The 21,603-nt window shown below is 33.7% G+C and overlaps 1 protein-coding gene and 1 pseudogene across 8 annotated transcripts in view; one reads left to right on the forward strand and one right to left on the reverse strand.

The window, feature by feature from the left end:
* SENP7 (SUMO specific peptidase 7) overlaps positions 1-19,632 on the forward strand; it is a 106,653-nt gene extending 87,021 nt beyond the window's left edge. For all 8 annotated transcript variants that reach the window (XM_016199688.2, XM_016199689.2, XM_016199691.2 and 5 more), the window contains 12 exons: positions 1,387-1,566; positions 2,610-2,872; positions 5,078-5,211; positions 6,664-6,780; positions 10,274-10,396; positions 11,426-11,518; positions 12,158-12,282; positions 13,267-13,319; positions 14,591-14,634; positions 14,726-14,794; positions 15,466-15,616; positions 17,844-19,632. In XM_016199688.2, coding sequence (XP_016055174.2) covers positions 1,387-1,566; positions 2,610-2,872; positions 5,078-5,211; positions 6,664-6,780; positions 10,274-10,396; positions 11,426-11,518; positions 12,158-12,282; positions 13,267-13,319; positions 14,591-14,634; positions 14,726-14,794; positions 15,466-15,616; positions 17,844-17,981 — 1,490 coding nt within the window. In that variant the 3' untranslated portion in view covers positions 17,982-19,632. The remainder of the gene's footprint in view (positions 1-1,386; positions 1,567-2,609; positions 2,873-5,077; positions 5,212-6,663; positions 6,781-10,273; positions 10,397-11,425; positions 11,519-12,157; positions 12,283-13,266; positions 13,320-14,590; positions 14,635-14,725; positions 14,795-15,465; positions 15,617-17,843) is intronic.
* Positions 4,515-4,803, reverse strand: LOC107527076 (macrophage migration inhibitory factor pseudogene; annotated as a pseudogene).
* Positions 19,633-21,603: the final 1,971 nt, after the last annotated feature.

Consider the following 21,603-nt stretch of genomic DNA (forward strand, 5'->3'; position numbering starts at 1 on the left):
CAGAGACTGAGAACTGCATTTTGAGTAGCAAGGTGCCAGGAGATAATGAGGGGAGGAGTGCTAAGAAATGTGTTTCAAGTCAGTACCCATCTTGGGTTTATACTTAGCTGATACTTATATTCCTAGTTTAGCTGCTTGTTTTCTTAAAGTTGTACCAGATGACCTTTAGGACTTCTTTATACCAGTTTTATATATTTCTTTGAATTAAAAAAAAAAAAGGTCCTCAGAGGAGATTCTTTTAGCTCACTAAGAGGCAGGAAGAGTGATAATTCAAAGTGATTACCTAGAAGTTTTGAAACGTAAAACCTGTAAGAATTTTAAAAGAAACATAATCTTAGCCTGGCCGGGTGTGGCTCAGTGGTTGAGCATTGACCTAGGATCTGGGAGATTGCGGTTCATATTCCTGGTCAGGGCACATGCCCGGGTTGTGGGCTCAATCCCCAATTGGGGGTGTGCAGGAGGCAGCCGATCAATGACGACTCTCTTATCATCGATGTTTCTATCTCTCTCTCCCTCTCCCTTCCTCTCTTTGAAATCGATAAAGATATGTAGGTAGGTAGGTAGGTAGGTAAGAAAGAGAGAGAGAGAGAGGGAGAGAGAGGGAGAGAGAGGGAGAGAGAGAGAGGGAAAGAAAGAAAGAAAGAAAGAAAGAAAGAAAAAGAAAGAAAGAAAGAAAGAAAGAAAGAAAGAAAGAAAGAGAAAGAAAAGAAAGAAAGAAAGAAAGAAAGAAAGAAAGAAAGAAAGAAAGAAAGAAAGAGAAAGAGAAAGAAAGAAAGAGAAAATCTTAGACCACTCAGAAGCTCATAGTGTTCTTGAAAATCGTTTGATAGTGGCTAATCTGTGTAGTAGAATACAGATGTTTTGGGAGAAGAAAGATGGGCATAAATTGGCTTGTGGATAGCATTTAGAGGCTTGGTTGATAGTATTGACTAATACAGAAATACATAGTCTTCCAAGTTATATTATTACTTTTCTGCATTGGTAAGATAGTCTATTCCCCTCCCCACCCCCCCTTTTGCTAGTGTTATTGGAACTCTTAGTAAGAAATCTCTCTGGACAAGGTTTTTTATGCTGTGGAAATTTAGTTTTATATTTTCTGTTCCTGGATGTAACTGAGATCATATAATGTGAAAGACTAAATTGCTACATTTAATTACCATTTAATAATTATTTGGTCCTTTCTAATTGCAAAATGATCTTTTTTACTCTGATAATATTGTTTGGGGTATTTCAGCTAAGTTTAGTGAAGTGCAATGGAAGTGATATTTTTGAAAAAATTGGTAAATAATTCTTTTTGAAAATCTAGTATATTAGAGTTAGATAGTGCATAAGTGCTGTATTCCTAAGTAGATTAATTTATTAATTTGTTCTGTTTTATTTGTTTAGCTTCCCTGAATGAGGTTTTATTGCTGGTGGACACCACACACTTGAAGAGATTTGGGTTGTGGAAAAGTAAGGATGATGACCCCAGTAAAAGGAGCCATTCAGTCCTCTTCCTCTGGGTCTCCTCACATTATCTCCAGGAGATTCAGACCCAGTTAGAAAACTTCACATTGAGCCAGCAGTGTGAGTATATATTGATTTCTAAATTTCAGGATAACTTGAGAAGTCTTGTAAATAAAGTAGTTTTCTTCTAAGTGATTTAATAGAATGTAATTTCATTGAATTGAAACTTAATTTCATTGAATTAAAAAAACATTATCCCTTAATATTATGTAAGATAAATTATTTTATTTATTCACATAATTTCTCCTGATACTTTCACTCAACCAAATGACATTATTTTCTAAAACAAAGGGAACACCTTATCTTTTAGTCAGTTGTCATCCTTGGCTGCCTTTCTTATGAGTTTCTTGCCCTTATTTCATAATGAACTGTGACTTAGCTAATCAGTGGCAAAGTTAAAGAAAATACAGAAGTCTTTACCTTCAACATTTTCTTGAGTTTCTAAAAGAGAAACTCAATTTACTTATATATCCTTTCTCTAATACTGGGTTGAATACTTTGCTGTAGTGCTCCCAAGTATATACATGTAAATATATATACTTACATGTATATATATATTTAAAATTAGTTATTTTTCTATCCTAATTACTTCCAAACTAATTGGGAAAATTCATGATTACATACCAGAGAAGTCGGAGAAATAGAATTAGCCAATTATAATCATTATTGGGGAAGAGAATGTCATTTGAGACCACTGTTGAAATGATTGATTAAAGAAAAGGATATTGAAGGAAGTGTTTGGAATATTTTTTAATTAATAGATTTGATACATGGAGGAAGGAAGAGAAAATTAATTGCTTAATTATCATTCATTTATTCATATATTCAGTAACAAATTTTACTAGCATCTACTAAATGCCACGTTCTGGAAATACAGAGGTCAGTACCATTGTGGAGTTTCCATTCTAATCAGTGGGAGTCTAAAACTTGTGAATTTTGGTTCTAGTTACTAATGGTGCCTATTTTTGGATTTAATTTGCCTGGGTTATTGCTTTGCTAGTGGTTATATACCAACCATACTATTATTAATAATCAAGTTATTTTAATTATAATATCCTTGAAAAATAATACTATTGATAAAAATTGTTTTGTTTTTTTAATAGCAAAATCCAGTGAATTCATTTTCCTTGAGCTACACAATCCTATTTCACAAAGAGAAGAATTGAAATTGAAAGATATTATGACAGAAATAAGTACAACCACTGGAGAATTAGAGCTTTCTTATCCGTTGTCTTGGGCTCAGGCACTTCCTTTATTTCAGAACCTTTCTTCAAAAGAAAGTTCTTTTATTCATTATTACTGTGCTTCAACTTGTTCCTTTCCTGCTGCTGCTGCTGAAGAAATGAAGATGAAATCAGTATCTCAGGTTAGCATATGATTATAAAATTGGTGAGGGTGTGGGAGAAGGTTTGGTAAAAATTCTTTTGTTGAAATTAGGCTGATTTAGAAATGCCGTTTTATCTAAGGGGCACAATAGCCAACCTGAAAGAACTCCCAATGCCAAAACTAGAATAGTGGGATCAGCAAAATCATTAGTGACAGTATGTGATTATTACCAAAGAATAAAATGAATACCCCAAAATCTATATTGATATAAATAAATGACTGTATTAATGATGAATACATAAATAATAAATGATTGATAAGGGACATTTCTTACTAAGAAAAATATTCCAATTAATAAATATAAAAAGAATGAGAAAAATAGAAAACCATCATTAGAAAAATCATAGTTACGCTATTGTTGCAGGCAAGGTCCACCAAGAGATGCTAAATTCAATGGGTGAAAACTTAAGGAGAAACAGGATATGTGCATAATCTCAAAATCTCTTCCCCAATACATTTATTAATTACAAAAGGTAGTAACAGTAGAGAATCCTGGCAGATATCACCCTAACCCAAATGATCCAAGTTAATAACACCAGTAATAAGACATTTTGACATAATGTACCTGTCATAGCATGCGCTGAGAAGGGTACATCACTTCTGTGGTATTCTTCCCAATAATGTATAACTTCAATGTAACCATGAGAAAAATCAGAAAAACCCAGTTACAAAATAACTGACTGATACTCTTTGAAAATATCAAAGTTATGAAAGATAAGGAAAGACCGAAGCATTGTAGGGTCCTGAAACAGAAAAAAAATATATTGGTGGGAAAACTAGTGAAATCAGAATAAAGTCTGTAGTTTTAGTTTATAATATTATACTAAGGTTAATTTCTTAGTTTTGATAATTGTATTATGGTTATATAAGATGTAAATATCACTGGAATCTGGGAGAGGCTTGTTTGTGTTTTGCAATTCTTCTGTAAGTCTAAAATTATCTTGAAACAATTCATAGTAAGTTTAAATATGCTGTATTTTGAATTGGACATTGGTAATATACATGTGATTTGTGTATCTCTGTCAAATACCTCTAGAAAGAAAAATGTTTATTAAGTTTGCTATGGGGCATACATGTGCATGTACATGTACACACATGACAGTTTGGTCTGGGGCTAATCTGTTATTTAAAAGGCTTGTAGGAAGCCACATTAAGAAGACAAGGAGTGAGACTACCACGATCTTTCTTTATGTATATGTTGTAAAAATTTTGCATGGTAGCTATGTTGTATATACAAATTTACATTCTTTTCCATTTAATAATAGAATATCAATTCATATTATTATAAACTCAGTCTCTCTTTTAAATTTTTGCTACTGTATTATCACCTCTTTTGTTCATTTTGATACATAGTTTTCAGATTCTCTTTTAATTATATAGCCCAGATCTATAAGTAACACTTCAACTGAAACTTTGGCCATTGTATGTACAATATCTTCTCCCCCCCCACCCCACCCCCCAGGTCTCCAAACCGTTTATTTCTCCTGTCCGGGAGGTGGGGGTCCCCGGGGGCCAGGCGGGAAAATACTGCAGGCGGCGGGGTCAGGTGCCAATGGGTTCGGGATGGGGTGGCCCTCAGGCGAAGGTGGAGCCCTTCCAGCACGTTGGCCGTTCGTGGGGTCTTAGTTGATGCAGATCCTGCCTGGGCTGCTGCGCAGGAGCTGGGCCCGCAGGCCGCACAGCAGCTCGCGGTAGGAGCGCTTCTGCAGCCCTTCCATCTTGCCGATGCTGTGAAGGCTACAGAGCGCGCAGGACTCGCTTGAGCTGCCGAAAGCCATGAGCTGGTCCGGAACCACATGCACCGCGATATACTGGGCCGGCTTCTCCTGCCTGCGCCAGCCGCTGGGTGAGCTCGCAGAGAAGCCCGTCCCGCACCGGGGACACACTGGCGTTCACCGCGAACATCAGCATAGTAGCGGAAGGTCGGCTAACACACAGCTGCAGCCTGGGAACCTGCGCTACGTGACAGCCGCCCAGTTCTGTCCCAGTCCAGTATCTTTTGATCAAAAGTATTATTTTGATGTTTACATGTTTGCAGAAATTCTAAAAGCATATAACTCATTGATTTGGATTTCTTTTCGTAACATTTTCTCTTACAAGTCTAAGTTTTGACTGTTCTTTTCAGAGTTAATATGTATTTATGTATCTATAAGGAAACTTTTCTTTTTTTGCCATTTCCTACCAGCCCTCAAATACAGATACAGTCAAACCTACTTACACCTTCATGCAGAAGCAAAGTAGTGGATGCTACTCACTTTCTATTACATCTAACCCAGATGAAGAATGGCGAGAAGTCCGGCACACTGGACCTGTTCAGAAGTACGTACTGTGTCATGTCCTGTTTGTAATAGGTGGGCACACTAGTCATTTTCATTCATGTTGCTGATTTTAAAGTAATTTACCTTTTTTAATGTTTTGAGTTTTACTTTCACACTAATGACTGGTAATAGAAATAATGTGTTTTTTTAATTTATGAGAAAGTTACAAAAATTTTATTAAGAAAACAGTTGGTGCTGTTTTATTTAGTTTTATGTTAATAAGACAGAAATGGCAGCCAGACTGTCAAATTTGGTAAGATTAAAGCATTTATTGAAAATATCTAATACCAATGTATGATTTTTAAGATATATTTCATATCTAAATATGTAACAGGAAAAATGAAATTATTTACTAGAGTATGCCTCAATTTAAGGTACTTTGGAGCTTATCAGAACTTCCCTTTCAGAAGTTGCTTCTTTGTTTTTATTTCATCTTTTATGTATCTTCTCATGGTGGAAAGGCAGAATCGGGAGTTTGTACGTTTGAGGATGGTTTTATTCCTCTATGTGATTCCTTTTCTGTGTTCTAGAAAAAAGGACACATGAAAGCATAGGATAGTAAAAATAGTCAATAAAATAGAAACTATAGCATTTAAAATTTTCACATATTCTTTTTCTAATTAGGTGCTATGGTTATCAAGATTAATCAATTACAGATAATTTTTATCTTCTTGAATCTTTCTGGTTTAAGAAGTATATATTATACCTTTATTGTTGACCTCATTTGTGCAATGAGTATCACCCCGTCTACTCCAAGGTTACAGCTAGGAACTCACTACTGGTCTTATTCTGAACTTCAAGAGAGGGTGGCAGAAGAAAGATGCCTAATTAGTTGTCATCTTTTTTCTACTTCTTTTTGGTCGTGACTTAATTATTCATTTCCCTTATTATGTTCTCTGAAGTTTTACAGTATAAGCACTTTATTATGGGGAACTTGCCTCCTAAAGCTCCTATGTTATTTTTTTATTACCCAGCTGCTGGTTTAGATTAGCCACCAGTAGAGCATTAGCGCCAGTTTTTGACTGCTGGCTCTTCTGAATGGAAAGGAACTGGGAATCTGAATAGGGATTCACTTCGAGTTGGAAAGTGGAGCATCGGAAAATCTTCCATGGTTTATTACATCAGTTTGTTGAAAGTTACAAATTATGCGGAAGAAAGATATCCTCAGTGGTATTGTAATTGGTTACGAGATAAACCTATTGACTTAACAGATGTTGAGACCAGCCTACATGAGCAAGGACTGGAAATGAAAAGATACTCAGTGAGACTACTATATGTAGCTTGTGAAAATAAAGAAAGGAAAATATAATTGCTTGTATCCTGTCAAATAGTTTTTACTCTACGTATTTTAGTTATTGAATGCTACTGCCCTGTTATTGGATCATGTAACAAATCTTTTTGATACTAGAATTTTCAGTACCAATGTACTTTAACTTTACTTTTATTTCTTAAGGTTGATCGTATACCCTCCTCCACCGACTAAGGGGGGACTGGGAGTAACCAATGAAGACCTGGAATGCTTGGAAGAAGGGGAGTTTCTTAATGATGTAATTATTGACTTCTACCTTAAGTAAGTACAATGCTAAATGATCTTCTCATTTGTTTTACAGATTTTGATGTGAATCTTATAGTAAATGTTTTTATATCTAAATATTTAACTCTAGAGAAAAGTAACCTGCCAAGATATTAGATTTGAAAAACTTTCACCTACCAAGGTTCTCTAGAGCTGACTAATTCAGTTTCATTCCTTTACTTCCGATAGATACTATATACTTCAGAAGAGCTACTGTTTTTGTTTGCTTTAGTTTTTGTTTGTTTTTTATTTATTCTTCTTGGCCTGTTATTGTGGGGAAGGAAGTGCTTACATAATTACAAATCACTTTGGGAATTAGCTGAAAAGAAGCAACTCTTTGTAGTTATCTATTATATCTTTAAGCACAATAAGAGCCAACAGTCATTTTAAAAATCCATATCACTGTTCTATTAATTTTGTATAGCCAAGCTGCAGGAATAGATAGGAAAGTTTTATCAACTTTCATGCAAAGGTAATTTGTTTCTAGCCTTCATTTTGTACTATATCCCTAGACTTGTATTTCCAGCACTTCTTCAAGATAATTATTACATTGACCTCTCTCAAACTAAAGTTTTTAAAAATTTATCTTTATTGTTGAAAGTATTACAGATGTCCCTCTTTTTCCCCCCATTGATCCCCTCCACCAGGCATCTGCCTCCTCCCCCAGGCCTTCTCCATGGTCTTGTCTATGTCCTTGGGTTATGCATATATGCATATAAATTCTTTGTTATCTCTCCCCACCCATTGCCCTACCCCTGCCTCCCCTCTGAAATTTGTCAGTTTAATTTATCATTTTACCTAAGCCCTATTGTTTTACTGATAATCCAGTACTTATTCCAGTCATTCAGGCCCCAAATCTCACACTATTATTTACTCTTCATCCTTGACATTGTATATTTAGTCTCTAAAAATTTAATTTAATTTGGGTCTTTTTTATATCTTCTATGTCTCTATTTAGTTATAACTGTTTAGAATATAGTTATAATAACTTACAATGTCCTTTACTTATTCTAACATCTGTGTCAGTTCTGGGTAGGTTCCCCTGTTCATTGTGAGTGTTTTTTCCTTCTTTGCATGTCTGGTGATTTTTTTTATTGGGTGCTGGGTATTTTTCTATTCCTATAAATATTCTTGAATTTTGTTGTGGAACACAGATTGTTTGGAAGCAGTTTGATGCTTTTAAGTGTCATGATTTTTATGATTTGTTAGCTGAGACCAACAAATTAATCCTCACCTCTGAGGAAAGACCTTTCTGAATGTTCTACCCAGTGCCTCATGAATCATGAGATTTTCCAGCCTGGCTGGTAGGAAAAGGCGTTATTCCCATGGCCTGTGGAAGTACTGGGTACCATTCTATCTAATCTTTTCAGGTTGTTCTTTTTCCAGCCTTGGGTATTTTCCGTACACCTGTACAATGATCAGTATTCTGCTGACTACTTGAGGAGGACTTTCTGAAGATGTGTGGAGCTCTCTGTGCATACAGTTCTTTTCTTTCCACTATTCAAATCTGCAAACTCTAGCTGCCTTGGTCTCTCCTGACTCTCATCATCTCTTCAACTCAGGGAGTCTGCCAGCTTTCGGTGGGGTACTCCTTGTGCTGCAGCCTGGAAACTGTCAAGGCAGTAAGCTGGGGCATTAGTGGAGCTTTCCTTGTTGGTTTCACATTTCTCAAAGATCACTGTTCTTTGTTACCTGATGTCCAGGGTTTTGAAAACTATTGTTTTATGTATTTTGTTCTATTTTTTGGTGGTTTCAAGCAGGAGGGTAAATCTGGTTCCTGTTATTCAATGTAGGCTGGGAGCAAAAGTCTCCATTATCATGGACTCTTCACCCTCCCTTTGATATCTACATATTCAGTTGCCAATTTTAGTAGATTCTGTGTCTCAAATTCATTTATTCTCTTTCTTTTGTCATCATGATCTTTCTAGTACTCCTTATCTCACCTAAATTGTCATTCTGCCTTTTAAAGTAGTCTCCCTGTATCTTTTGTCTCTGTTTTGCTGTCCATCGAGTATATTTTTTATAACCATTATTTTTCTTAAGAAGGCAGTTCTTAGAAACTTTTAGTAATTTCTTATTCCCTGTCAAAATGAGTTCAAACACAGTCTTACATTTGAGGGTCTTGATAATATGACACCAATCTGTCTTTTCAGCCATCTAGTAATCTAACCTTACATATATTATATAGACCAGCAAATTGAATCAGATACATTTTGCTAAACAAAGCCCATCCCTATTCATGCTTCTGCATTAATGTCCCATTTTTCTTGCTTCCTGGAATTCTCACCTCTTTTTCTCAACTTGTTGAAATTTTATTCCTCTTTCAAGGTTCTTCTCAAATGGTACCTTTGTGACCACTCTTCCTCATCTTCTAAACAGATATTATTAACGCCCATAAAACTTCATTTGCATCTTTTATGGTACTTTTAATATTTTGCCTTATTTTATAGTTATTTGGTGCTTTTATGATCATTCTCCCTCTAAAGGTTAAGCATCTAGAATCTTACAATTTTTGTATCCCTATAATAGTGTAAAATTTCTATTTTGTGAGATGAATTAAATCCATTTTGGTATTAATTTTTAAATGTTTTATTGGAATTAACTAACAAATTTTACTTCTAATGCGGTTATATTTTTCTCTACTGCCTTTTTATAGAACTGCCTATATCTGTCCCTTATTTTCAGAGGGGATTCTAACTTTATTTTTTAAGCTACTTTCATTTTTTAAATTGATGAATAACTTTCAGGTAGCAAAGTATACAGCTAATGAATGTTCACATATGTATGCACCCATGAACTCATCATTCAGATCAAGCATTTTTTGTGTTTCCTTCTCTGTAGTATATCATCATAACCACATTATAGAAAAACTTCACATTGTCTTTGTCTGTTATGCTTTTTAAAAAAGCAGTTATAAGGGCATTTTTGAACTTGCATAAACATTAAGAATGATAGAGTTCTCTAATCATGAAGGATTTAATTATTAAATGATTGAATTATAATCTTATGTTGAAGGATTTTTAGTATAGAAGGAGACTAAGAATTTAGAGATTAGTCATGTCTCAGAGTTACTAAGATTTTTCTAGATTTGTTTAGGAGTGTTAGTTTCAGTTTTATATTTGATTGTGTGATTATTTGGTTAATATTTCCATCTACCCTCATTCCTCTAGACTGTAAGCTATATGAGGGAGGTACTTTTTTTTCCTCTTCTTCTTTTGTGCCTACAGTGTAAATATGGTGCTCAACACGTGTTAGGAATTTGATAAATATTTGTTAAGTAAATGAATAAGTGGGCAATTTCTGCTTTAAACAGTCTTGGTTCAAGTGAAGTAACTAAAAAACAAAAAATTCTGAAATCAGAGCAGATTGCAAGATTGCTTTGCATCTAATTGGATATAAAGATGAAGATTCCCAGAGTACATAAGATAATTGGGAGAAGACGAGGTAAAACCTAAAAATAACTTATTTTGTGGTGTTCCTACTTTACCAGGTATCTTATCTTGGAGAAGGCATCAAATGAACTTGTTGAACGAAGTCACATTTTTAGCAGCTTTTTCTATAAATGCTTGACGAGAAAGGAAAATAACCTAACAGAAGATAATCCAAATCTTTCGTAAGTCAGTCTTCCAACGTACCTAAGTTTTGAGAGACAGATATACCATTTTGATCTTCCTAATGAAATAACTTCATTTAGTGTTCCCTAGAGTGAGCAGTATTACCGCTGGTGTAGGTCCTGGGTCTGTTGCTCTGTGAGACATTTCTCACCCTTCCACGGTACTGCTTCCTATCAGGGAGGCAGACTTGCAGGCTGCATTTCCAGTTGCATGCCCTTTGGGGGACACTGGAAGTTGGAAAGTAAGGAAGGAAGAAGCTAGGTTATCTCTTCTTTACCTTCTGCCTTGGGCAGTAATGCTGGCAGTTTCTCATCCTAAAGTATAAGCTCCATGAGGTGGCTTTCCTAGATGCTGTAACATAATTCCTTATGACACTTGTATTTTAGTTATTTGTTGTGTTTTTTTTCTGCCTGCATTTTAAAATAAATTTCTTTAGGGCAGTGTGGGTGATTTTCATTATTTGTTCTTAGGAACCTAATAAATATTTGTTGAAAAAATAAAATGAAAGATGAACAAATAGTGGCTATACTTAACTCATTGTCTTATAGTTTCTTTATATATGAAATGAAAGGAGATGAGTGTCATCTTTAAAAATCTAAAAATATATGCCTCCTTCTTCCTCTTCCATTATGTTTTAAAACACCTTTCTATTCACAGATACAACATTCAGATAATTCTGTCCAGGTTTAATAGTAGTGATAAATACCATGCCCAGATGGAACTAAACAGAATAAATAGGTATAGCTGTTTATGTTCAGTTGTTGCGCCACTTTTGGAATTTATGAAACATCTTATAAATTGTTGCCTTTCTTCTGTCTATTACATTATTTATAAGTAGAGATCAGATTTAAGAATACTCAGGAGTTAATAAACGGAGACAATTTTCTAGTGTGTTAGATATATTATATATCTTGAAAAGGATAGTTAAGTAAACTAAACCTAGCAATTTTCATTTATAAAAGTGACTCTTAAAATCCTTATCTTAAATTTTTAATTTTTTACATATCAAATATATCTATCTTTCCCAGAATGGCACAAAGAAGACATAAAAGGGTAAGAACATGGACTCGCAACATAAACATCTTTAATAAAGATTACATCTTTGTGCCTGTAAATGAGTCGTGAGTATTTCAGATTATTTTAAAACAAAATTGGAGAGAGTGCAGAAAAAAGTATTTGGGGCATATTTAGATTAATAATCAGTTAAAAGTGTGGGTACATAGATCTCAGATATTATTTTAAATCTTTTTTTTAAGAGGTAGCTACAACAGTGAGTTACTTATCTTGGATTTTGGTTTGACAGTGGTTATATTGTAAATATAGTGAAAAAAATAAAAGGGCAAATCACCACAAGACTATAATGACTGACACACTGAAATTTTTTTGGACTCAAAATATTTTCTAAATAAAAGATCAAAAGATTTTAAGATGAATCTTCAAATATTTAAGAGAATAAACCTTTTAAGCACTAACAGAAAAAAGGTGATGCTATGAGTCTGTTTGTCTGTTTATTAAAGCAGATCCTCAATAGAAAACACTGACTGTATGAAAGTAATTAAGTTTGAATTACTCAGATTTTATCATAAGTAGTCTTCTTAATTAGTTTTGGAATGTGTGTTCTATATTATATCAGATATTACAATTGATTCTTCAAAATTGATGCGAAGTTTGTCATACCCCCTTTCTTAGCTGTAGCTCTAGGACATATTCTTCTGCATTGTTTAGATTTTGTTATTAAGATTTTATTCCTTTTTCATCAGGTCTCACTGGTATCTTGCAGTCATTTGTTTTCCATGGTTAGAAGAAGCTGTATATGAAGATGTTCCACAAACCATGTCCCAGCAATCCCAGGCTCAGCAATCCCATCAAGACGACAAAACAATAGGTGATAAACTTAACGTAAATAGTGTTTTTAATAATGGCAACAACCGTGGAATGGTTATAGGGAACAGTATAATGTTGAAAAGGTAGTATAGTTATTTATTATCATTAAACTTATAAGAAGAATAAGAAATCTGAAATTTTCCTGATAGATTCCCAGCCTCCTGTGTAGACCAAATGTAACTCTTGTTATACTTTCATATCAAGTTTCATCATGGCACTTTTTATAGACTAATCTTGGTGACATGACTAAGAATTCATGCCATGGATCTTCAGGCATAGCTTGAAATCCCTCATCTTTTCTTAATATGAAGTAACACGGTTCTTGTTGACACTAGTAATTTGGCTAGGTAATATGAGTCTCTTATAATTCTTCCATGATTTTTCTTATGTTACAACCCTAATCTTAATTAAGCAAGCAAATAAGCCTACTTTTTTTGAAGAAGAAAAATCAAAATTATGTATTTTATAGCTGTATCCTACGTGGCAAGCAGAATTAATTAATAATAGTGATTATCATTAGTACTGACCAGAACCTGGGGGGAGGGATATCTGATAAAGCAATTGATTATTTTCAATTTTCTCTAATCATCCTCTTTTTCAAAAGTATACTTATTCAACACTCTATGATCATAGGTTATAAGAACAGTTATTAGGCAAATTAACATTCCTCTACATTAAAAACAGCAGACATTTTGATTAGTGATCCATCTTTGAAGATCGTCTTTTTATAAGAAACTGGCCCACCTAACTGGTGTTTCAGGTTTTGGATCTGGGGTTTATGTATTGTCTGATAATAGCTGACCATTGTCAGTTTTTATCCATTGATTGAATTTTGTTTAAACTTTAACCATGAAAAAAATTAAATAGAACCCAAATATTTTTTTCCATTTAAATACTATATATATGTACAAATTAGAATGTATGCTTATCTAAATACTTTGTACTAGACATAAAGACTTATAGCTGCTTTGTTATTTCTAACTAGATAATGATGTACATACTACTTCAGCACTACCCTTGGGTAAAGTGGATTCCCAGGTAAGTGTGTTCTTTATAGATGTGAAAGAAGGAAAACTCATGAATCTGTAAAATACAGCATAACTAGGTGGCTATGGGACACTGGTGACCCATAATTAAATTTTGCTCCTCTATGATTCTTTGATGGAATTCGTAGGGATACAAAAGAGAACGTGAGAAATTATCATCCTTTTTGCATCTGTTCAGCTTACTTTAACTTCCTAGGTTTGTTTGTTTAGTAGTTTATCTGATCATCTTAGTTGGCTACTTTTCTAATTTCTATGATCAGATTTATTCTTCCTTATGTTAGCAGTTTTTTGAACTTAGTGTAATGAATAAGCTAAGCAAGCATATTTTATATTCTACTTTCTGTTCATAAAAATGATTCAAAATAGACTCAAGGTCAATCCGTATGATTTCTAAGACTAAATACTGTTAACTTTTCTATATAAGGGCCTCCAAACTAGTATGCATGGTCTAGATTTGGTGTCTTAATTGGTTAAGGTAGCCATGGAAGGAATTCTGGGTAAGTATAGACAGTCAGGTCTGTGTCTTCACTGTCACTGGTGTAGGACAGTCAGAAAGAAGGTGATTTCCTTTTCTTCTGTCACAGTCGCAGGATAAGGGAGTTCCTTCTTGCCTCTAGGCCAGGTTTTTCAAATTAGGTTCCTTGGAATACTTATTCTAAGGTGCAGTTTGTGATAAAAAGGGATTCCAAGGTCAGTTAAGTTGGGCAAACCCTGTGTGCTATTTCCGTCTTAGAGATTCACTGTTATGTTAGAATAAGAAAGATACTGAGAAGTTCTGCTTTAATGAAGTGTTTAAGTTTAACCTGTTGTTTCTCAAATTTATCAACAAAACACCCATCCCTTTCCCCTTAATGTACACTAATATTCTGCTTTTTGTGCTTCAGAGGGAAGAAATGTGTCTCTACCAACATTATTTATTGAGGTAGAGAATGTATGTAAGCATAGGTTAAATTTACTTGTTTACCTTTGCTAAAGATGATAACTCTGAATAGAAGTAATTAATTAAAGTTGTTTTTTAGAACACATTAAAAGTTCATAACTTATTGGGGGCCACATGTAAAACTGTATAAACTATTGTTTCACCAGTATAAGAAAATAAATCAGTGAATTTTGAAAAATGAATTTAGCTCACTTTAGATTATGAAAAGAACTCTTATTTGAAATTTTAATTTCAAAGTTGTTTGAAACACTTTAGAGAGCATCTGAATAACAGTTTATTCAAACGCTTTAATTGTGAAGTCATAAAAATTCATGTTATTTCAGAGTACTGAGACGAGCATGTCAATACCAAAGAAAATGTGTAAAAGGTAGGTACATGCTGTAATAATATTTTCAGATATTTAGGTTCACTTCATATACAAATACATACATCTTGATTTCTTCCTTTGCTCTTTATAGGCCATGCATTCTCATACTAGACTCCTTGAAAGCTGCTTCTATACAAAACACAGTTCAGAATTTACGAGAGTAAGTAATTACGGTTTGCCCTTCAGTCTCTTACCTAAAAATCTCAATAATTTTGATGCTACCTTAAGAATTACTGAAAAGACTATATCAAAATTATATTTTATTATGTATTTAGGTGAGGCCTATACATCTAATCAATAATAAATATCCCCTATTATGTGTTAATATTCAAGTATTAATATTTCTCAAGGACTGTCAAAAGTAAATTCAGAATTTGTATTCATAATTGAAAATGTAACTTTACAAAGGAGCAGTGCAAATGTTAGTGGTTATCAAAAGTAATACTTTAGGGAAAAACCCCTCACATTCTTATGTGTGTGTACGTGTGTGTGTATAATTTTATAATTTACTCTAAGGATCTGGAAAAACTAACAGCTAAAGTTTTAAAATAATTTGTTAGTTTACTTGGTGATATAAATGACTATGTTTTTGAGTTGTGAAAGTTGAGTTGTTGAAAAAGGTCTAGCTTTTAGTTTGAAACTAAGATGATATACTTTAAAGTAGGACTTTTGAAGCCTAACATATTGTAATTTCTACTGTGAAAGTTTAGTCTTTGGAAATTTGGCTTGAGCTAACACATCTGGAAGCAAATGTTTTTTCACTTTTGTGAAAGTGTTGCATAATAGTAAAGAAATTTCTGTTCAAGTCACTCTACTTTTTGGTGATTTAAGGTATTTAGAGGTAGAGTGGGAAGTTAAACGAAAAACTCATCGTGAATTCAGCAAAACAAACATGGTGGACCTATGCCCTAAAGTTCCTAAACAAGATAATAGCAGTGATTGTGGAGTATATTTACTGCAGTATGTGGAAAGCTTCTTTAAGGTATGTAAAGATATAAGTAAGCTTCTTATTCACAGTTTCCATTATTACTGGGCAAGCAAAGAAGCAGGAAATGTTATAGGTAATCAAGAAAAAAAAAGAAAAGAAATGGAATCACAGATAATTTAGATTTTGGAATTAGCAGATAAGAATTTAGAAATGGCCCGGCCAGGTGTGGCTCAGTGGTTGAGCATCGACCTAGGATCCAGGCGATCGGGGTTCGATTCCCGGTCAGGACACATGCCCGAGTTGTGGGCTCGATCAATGACTCTCTCATCATTGATGTTTCTATCTCTCTCTCTCCTTCTCCTTTCCTCTCTCTGAAATCAATAAAGATATATTAAAAAAAAAAAAAGAATTTAGAAATGATTTGATTAATATGTTAGAGAAAATCAAAGATGAACAAAATGAATGAAGAGATGAAATCTAAGAAAATCAAGTAAGCATTCTAGAGTTGAAAATGTATAATGATATATCTGAAATTAAGAACTTATTGGATAGGTTTAATAGACTGGATATAGCAGAAGACAGGATGAGTAAACTTCAATAAAAGACAGTAAAAAGTATCTGATTTTCTCAGAGAGAAAAGAGAATGTAAAGAAAAGAACACAGTATAAAGGACAAGTGCAATATAGTAAAAAAGTCTAATTTACATATACCTGGAATTCCAGAATAATTACATGGGGGATGGGGGGGGTGCGTGCAGAGAGTAGTAAGGCAGAAATGTGAAGAAACATTTTCAGAACTAGATTCATGTAGTCAAGTAGTTCAGAAAACCATAAACTAGATAAGTACAAAAACAAGCATGGGTGTTATTTTCTAGCTCATCAGACTCTATGGAAGCTAGCGATATTAAAGAAGAAATTTTAAATAGCAAAGAATCACTCTTTGCTTTTTGAACTGTCAGCTTATTACTTCAGTCATTACCAGTGTAGTTGGTATATTGAGCAGGGTATTTATACTTGCTTTAGAAAATCCTTTAAAGGTACTTCTAAAGTGTAAGGATTACACTTTGAAGTGTAAGGTGCAGTTACAACTTCTGGTATAATTGGAGAGGAATGATAATTTATTGCAGAATATGGTTATGGAAGTCATTGAATGTATTTTGTTTTTTTCACATTGGAACTTCATTAAAGGGTGACAATTCTGGTCATCTAATACTCTTTCCAAAGAGATGGTTTTATTTTTAGAATATTTAAGTGCCTTATTACTTAACATATCTGAGTTTGTTGTATAATTCTACTTTGTATAGCCTCAATTAGTAGAATATACTAATATAGGTTGTAGTATTATTTAGGATTTCTGGGGTTGGGGGGAACTTAAAAACGAAACCTTGTGTTTTACAAATTTTTGCACTAATATAGCTAAGCCTCAGTGGAAAAATAATAGGTTTGGGAGGGACCACTCAAAACCTGTGGAACTTGTAACTAAACCCTGACAAAAGCAATATTACTTCTAAAAAATATTCGCATGGTTAAATCTCTGCTGATATTTGCTCCCAGAATCATAGTCCATTCTTTCAGCTCTATACTCTTAATTTCTTCCATATGTAAGTCCTTCTTATATCTGGCTTCTAATAGTTTCATCAAATTTATAAACATGATCTAGGGGTAGCCTTCTTTGGCAGTTAATTTATTTTTTTTAAACACGGGGAAGGTCTTTGCAGTTGTAACTCGCACCTTCCTGGTTAAGCTTAACTAATGGAAAATACAGCAGTTCATGAAGCCATTACATTAGCTATTTCTTGCATTCTAAGAGGCCCTTCTGCAGTATTTTATATGCTTTTTTTAAAAAAAATCTGAGATTCTTCGTTTACTGCTAAGGCTTTTTCTTTGTTTTAACAGTTTCAAAATATTAACATGTTGGAAAAAATTGTGTTCAAATCAACCTGACTTCTGCATTGTGCTGAATCATTTTCTATTTACTAATTCTGTTTTGCACTACTCAGTTAAACACCATTGTAGCAGAACAAACAGGATTTAATTTTAATGTTCAAAAGCTAGCAATTTAATGAATATGTTCTAAAATTGTGGTGATGGTTGCACAACTCCGTGAATATAATCATTCAATTGAATATTTTAGGTGAATTTTATGCTGTGTGATTGATATCTCATTTAAAGAGCTGTTATTTAAATAAAGTTGGCAATTTCTCATTTCTTGTAAAAGTAAAATTCAAGCAAATTTGAAGCATACCGGTGAAATGATTGCATTCTTTCCTTTCTCTCTTTAGGATCCTATTGTTAACTTTGAACTTCCAATTCATTTGGAGAAATGGTTTCCTCGTCATGTAATAAAGACCAAACGGGAGGATATTCGCGAGCTCATTTTGAAACTTCATTTACAGCAACAGAAGGGCAGCAGCAGCTAGTTAATCTGTGCAAAGATGACAGATGTTCTGTGTGATTACGGGAAAGCTGCTTACCAGCATTTGTGTTAGCCAGCTCAGAGAAGAAAATAACTTGCAGTAGTTTTATAAGTCATTGAATGTTATTTAAAATATATAAGGTGTATTATTAGAATTGTTGGGATCTCATAGGGGGGTAATATACATAAACTTATTAGAAATGAAAATTTCATAAATATTTGATATTTTTCTGATTTAATATGCTTGGATTATGCAATAGTAATATGTAATGTGGGAATGTTTTTGTAGATAATAAAACTATGTGATCTGTACTTCCACATAACGGGAGTTGAGGGGAGTTAGGTCCTCCCCCATGCCAGCCCCAGTGCTTGTCAGATTTCTTGACAAGTCACACTATATTGTAATTCTATTCTTTGCAGCTCAAGCATGCAGTATGAATACTGTGTATTTTTTTTTAAAGAATTTAGTATCAAGGCTTCAGAAAATGCCATTTGTGGCATCCCTTCTGTATAGTGCAAAAGACATAATGTTAGCAAAATGATAAAAGTTCAGTCTTTCAAAGCGCAGCTTATTTTTCTCAATTGCTAAATGGAACCATTACTCTGCTGTAATTTTTTTTAATTTTTTATGTCATATGTGGGGATCTGAGAATTTAGTTCATTCAGGGTGAAATTTGGAACAAAAAAATTTAGCTATACAAAATAGGTTTAAAAAATTATATATGTAACTCAACTTAGTTCATTTGAAGTATAGCTATATACTGACTCCTACATTATCCCAGAATATATGTACACAGGTTATGTAAGTATATTAGATAAAATTGGTGTCCTTATAATTTTAATTAAAAAATACCCTCAAAGTCTTATTTATTGTTAGAACTAAATATATAATTTTATAGCTCTGTTACCCAGTATTCATCTGCAAAGCCAGATTGCTCTCATTGCTTTTATATTTTTAAATTGTGCTTTTCAGAGACTTGTAATCCCCATGGAACTAAATTTTTTTATTAATTGTTCAGGTAACAGTTATGAATTCATGTGATGAGGGTGGTGTTATATAAATACTTCACAACCTTCTAATATTATCAGGAATATTTTGAGGGACAATTATAATGTATTTTCTCAGATAAGAAAAATGTTTTTCTTAAGCATATTTTAATCTTCTGTTTTAAGCATCTCTTGGATTTACATTGTAACTGTATATAAAGCAGCAAAGCAAAGGCAATTTCAGATAAAGTTAAAAATAGGAACATTTTATTTCAAAATCATGTGAATTGATATTGTCAGTTAAGCCTCAGTGTTCTTAAGCTTTTGTTAATCTTGTCACCATCTTTATATTGTTAAAGATATTTGTCTTCTGGAGATTTCCTATAAAGATGCTTATAATTACATGTTTCATTCCCAATTTGTGTGTGTGTGGGGGGAGGGGACTTTTTTAGGTGACTATTAATTATTTTGTACATCTAATTTTGGGAAAGCAAGTATATAATACATCTTCTTGTGACTTCTTAACTTTTTTGTTTGTATGTTTTTCAAAGATACCACTGTCTTTGATCATGTTTTGAAGATTGTTTAAAATTCATTTTCCTAAATTCATGTGGAAATGCTTTGAGAATATCAACATTTTATATTAAACACATTTCCAACTCATTAAATTGAGGTGTAATTTTTTAAAGAAATGTGTGCCGGTCTTAGAAATGAATTTTGAATTGTACAGTGGCCAGTGCATATCATGTAAGTGATGCTTAGATTAATTTTTTTTTTTCCAGTTTAACAAGCATGTAGTTAATTTGATTGTCAGTTCAGGGAAATGTTTGGCAGTTTTCTAGGTACAATAAAATGAATGATAGATCTTATTTCTGAATCCTTTATAGTTTAATGGGAGAAGTGGACATATGAACACTCTTATATTCTCTGGTAAAAACAATCATAGAATTCTTTGGGAACACAAGACGGAGTTCAGCCTCGTGTGTGTGCTCCCATTGTGGTAGCGAGAGGTGGAGAAGGGAAAGCCTTCCTAAAGAAGATAATACTATTTTTAATTCAGAACTCTTGGGATTTAAAATAAAAAGATAGCCTAAAAAAAGTCATATCTAACCAACTTAGAAAGAATTTATTAAAATGAATTTATTAAATCAGCTTTTCTATTTTGTTAGGGGGAAAATTGGTCTAGACTTGTCATACAGAACTTTTTCTAATTTGATTTCAATCTATATTCTCTCATCTTTCCACTGTCATCTACTTTTTAGTCATATAAAATTATTAATTTATACTTTAATTACTTTTGGCTTAACACCAAGCTTAAGCCTTTTATTCATAGGAAATTACCTTGGGCTTTCTTTCAGTATTTTTCTTTGGAAATGTGCTGTGCTAAAATAAATGTGAAATATCAGCCGTATTCAACATTTTTTTTAATGGTGAAAAAGACCTTTAATTGTTAGCTGTGTCTGGACTGTGGAACTGGGAGTGGACATGCTCGGAAGGCCTGCTTGACCAGATTGTATAAAACCCCGCAGGAAAACACAGTCCCCTGCTTCCCTCTGCAGCCTCTTGTAACTGGGCTTGTCCTTGCGAAAGTCTGGAAACTTTGCCCACGGGCTACTGAAAAACATGGTTCTGTGTGGATGAGGCTCCCTGATGCTCGTGTGGTCGCGTGAGGTGGTCCCTGCTCTTACAACTGAGTGCGTCCCTTTCGGGGGCTGGAGAGATCAGGGTCAGGACTCCTGTGGGGACTCCATTTGAAGATGTGCTTTATTTTATACACTGTTTTCTGGGCTTCATTCTAATACGAATGAAAGGAGCTAGGTTATGGACTGTTGTCCTGTGAGTGTGAATGTCACTTGGAACCCAAGATCACAGGTGGTTGTTTGGAATAGGCGTTGCCACATTGTATCTCCACACCTCCAGCCTTGAACATGCTATCCTTCTTCTTAGAACACCCTTTCACTACTTGTCAACTTTATTTTTTTCAAAATCTGGCTCAAATGTCATCACCCACACTTGCTGAAAAGGAATATTCATTACCTCTCTTGTTCCCCTATAATGATTTGTTTGTATTTCTCTTATCAATTTTATTTCATTATTTGTATACATATTTTCCCCTGTAGACTACAAGCTCCTAAAAGACAAACATTTTGCATTTCCTGTATTTAGTATGTTAGTAGCATATAGTAAACAGAAAACTTTGCTGAGTCAATAAATGATTGTCAACTCATTTGGAATTAAGGTATGAATGAGAGAACCTGGTACTTGTTATTTCTAAGCACAGAGTTTTACGTTTAGTTTCTTACCAGCTTATAATATTTGGGATATTTCTTGAAGCATAAAGACCATTAGATGGGATTTTGAAATATTTCCTAAAAAGAATCTCAATAAAAGCTCAAGGATTATTTTTCCCGAGTAATTAAACATTAGATAATCTTTTCATCTATAGGAAAAATCCAAAATTCTTGGTAAGACCTTCAAGGTATTTCATAATCTATCTCAACCTTTTCAGTCTTCATTCCTAACCTATTTGCCCTATGCTTCTGTTCTTGCTTTTGCAAATATCTATATTCTGCACAAATGGTATATTTTCTACCTTATCGATCGTGACCAGGGGTTTCTTCCCTAACTCCCATCCCCTC

This window comes from Miniopterus natalensis, chromosome 6 (genome assembly GCF_054644295.1).
Source record: "Miniopterus natalensis isolate mMinNat1 chromosome 6, mMinNat1.hap1, whole genome shotgun sequence".
Classification (NCBI taxonomy): Eukaryota; Metazoa; Chordata; class Mammalia; order Chiroptera; family Miniopteridae; genus Miniopterus; species Miniopterus natalensis.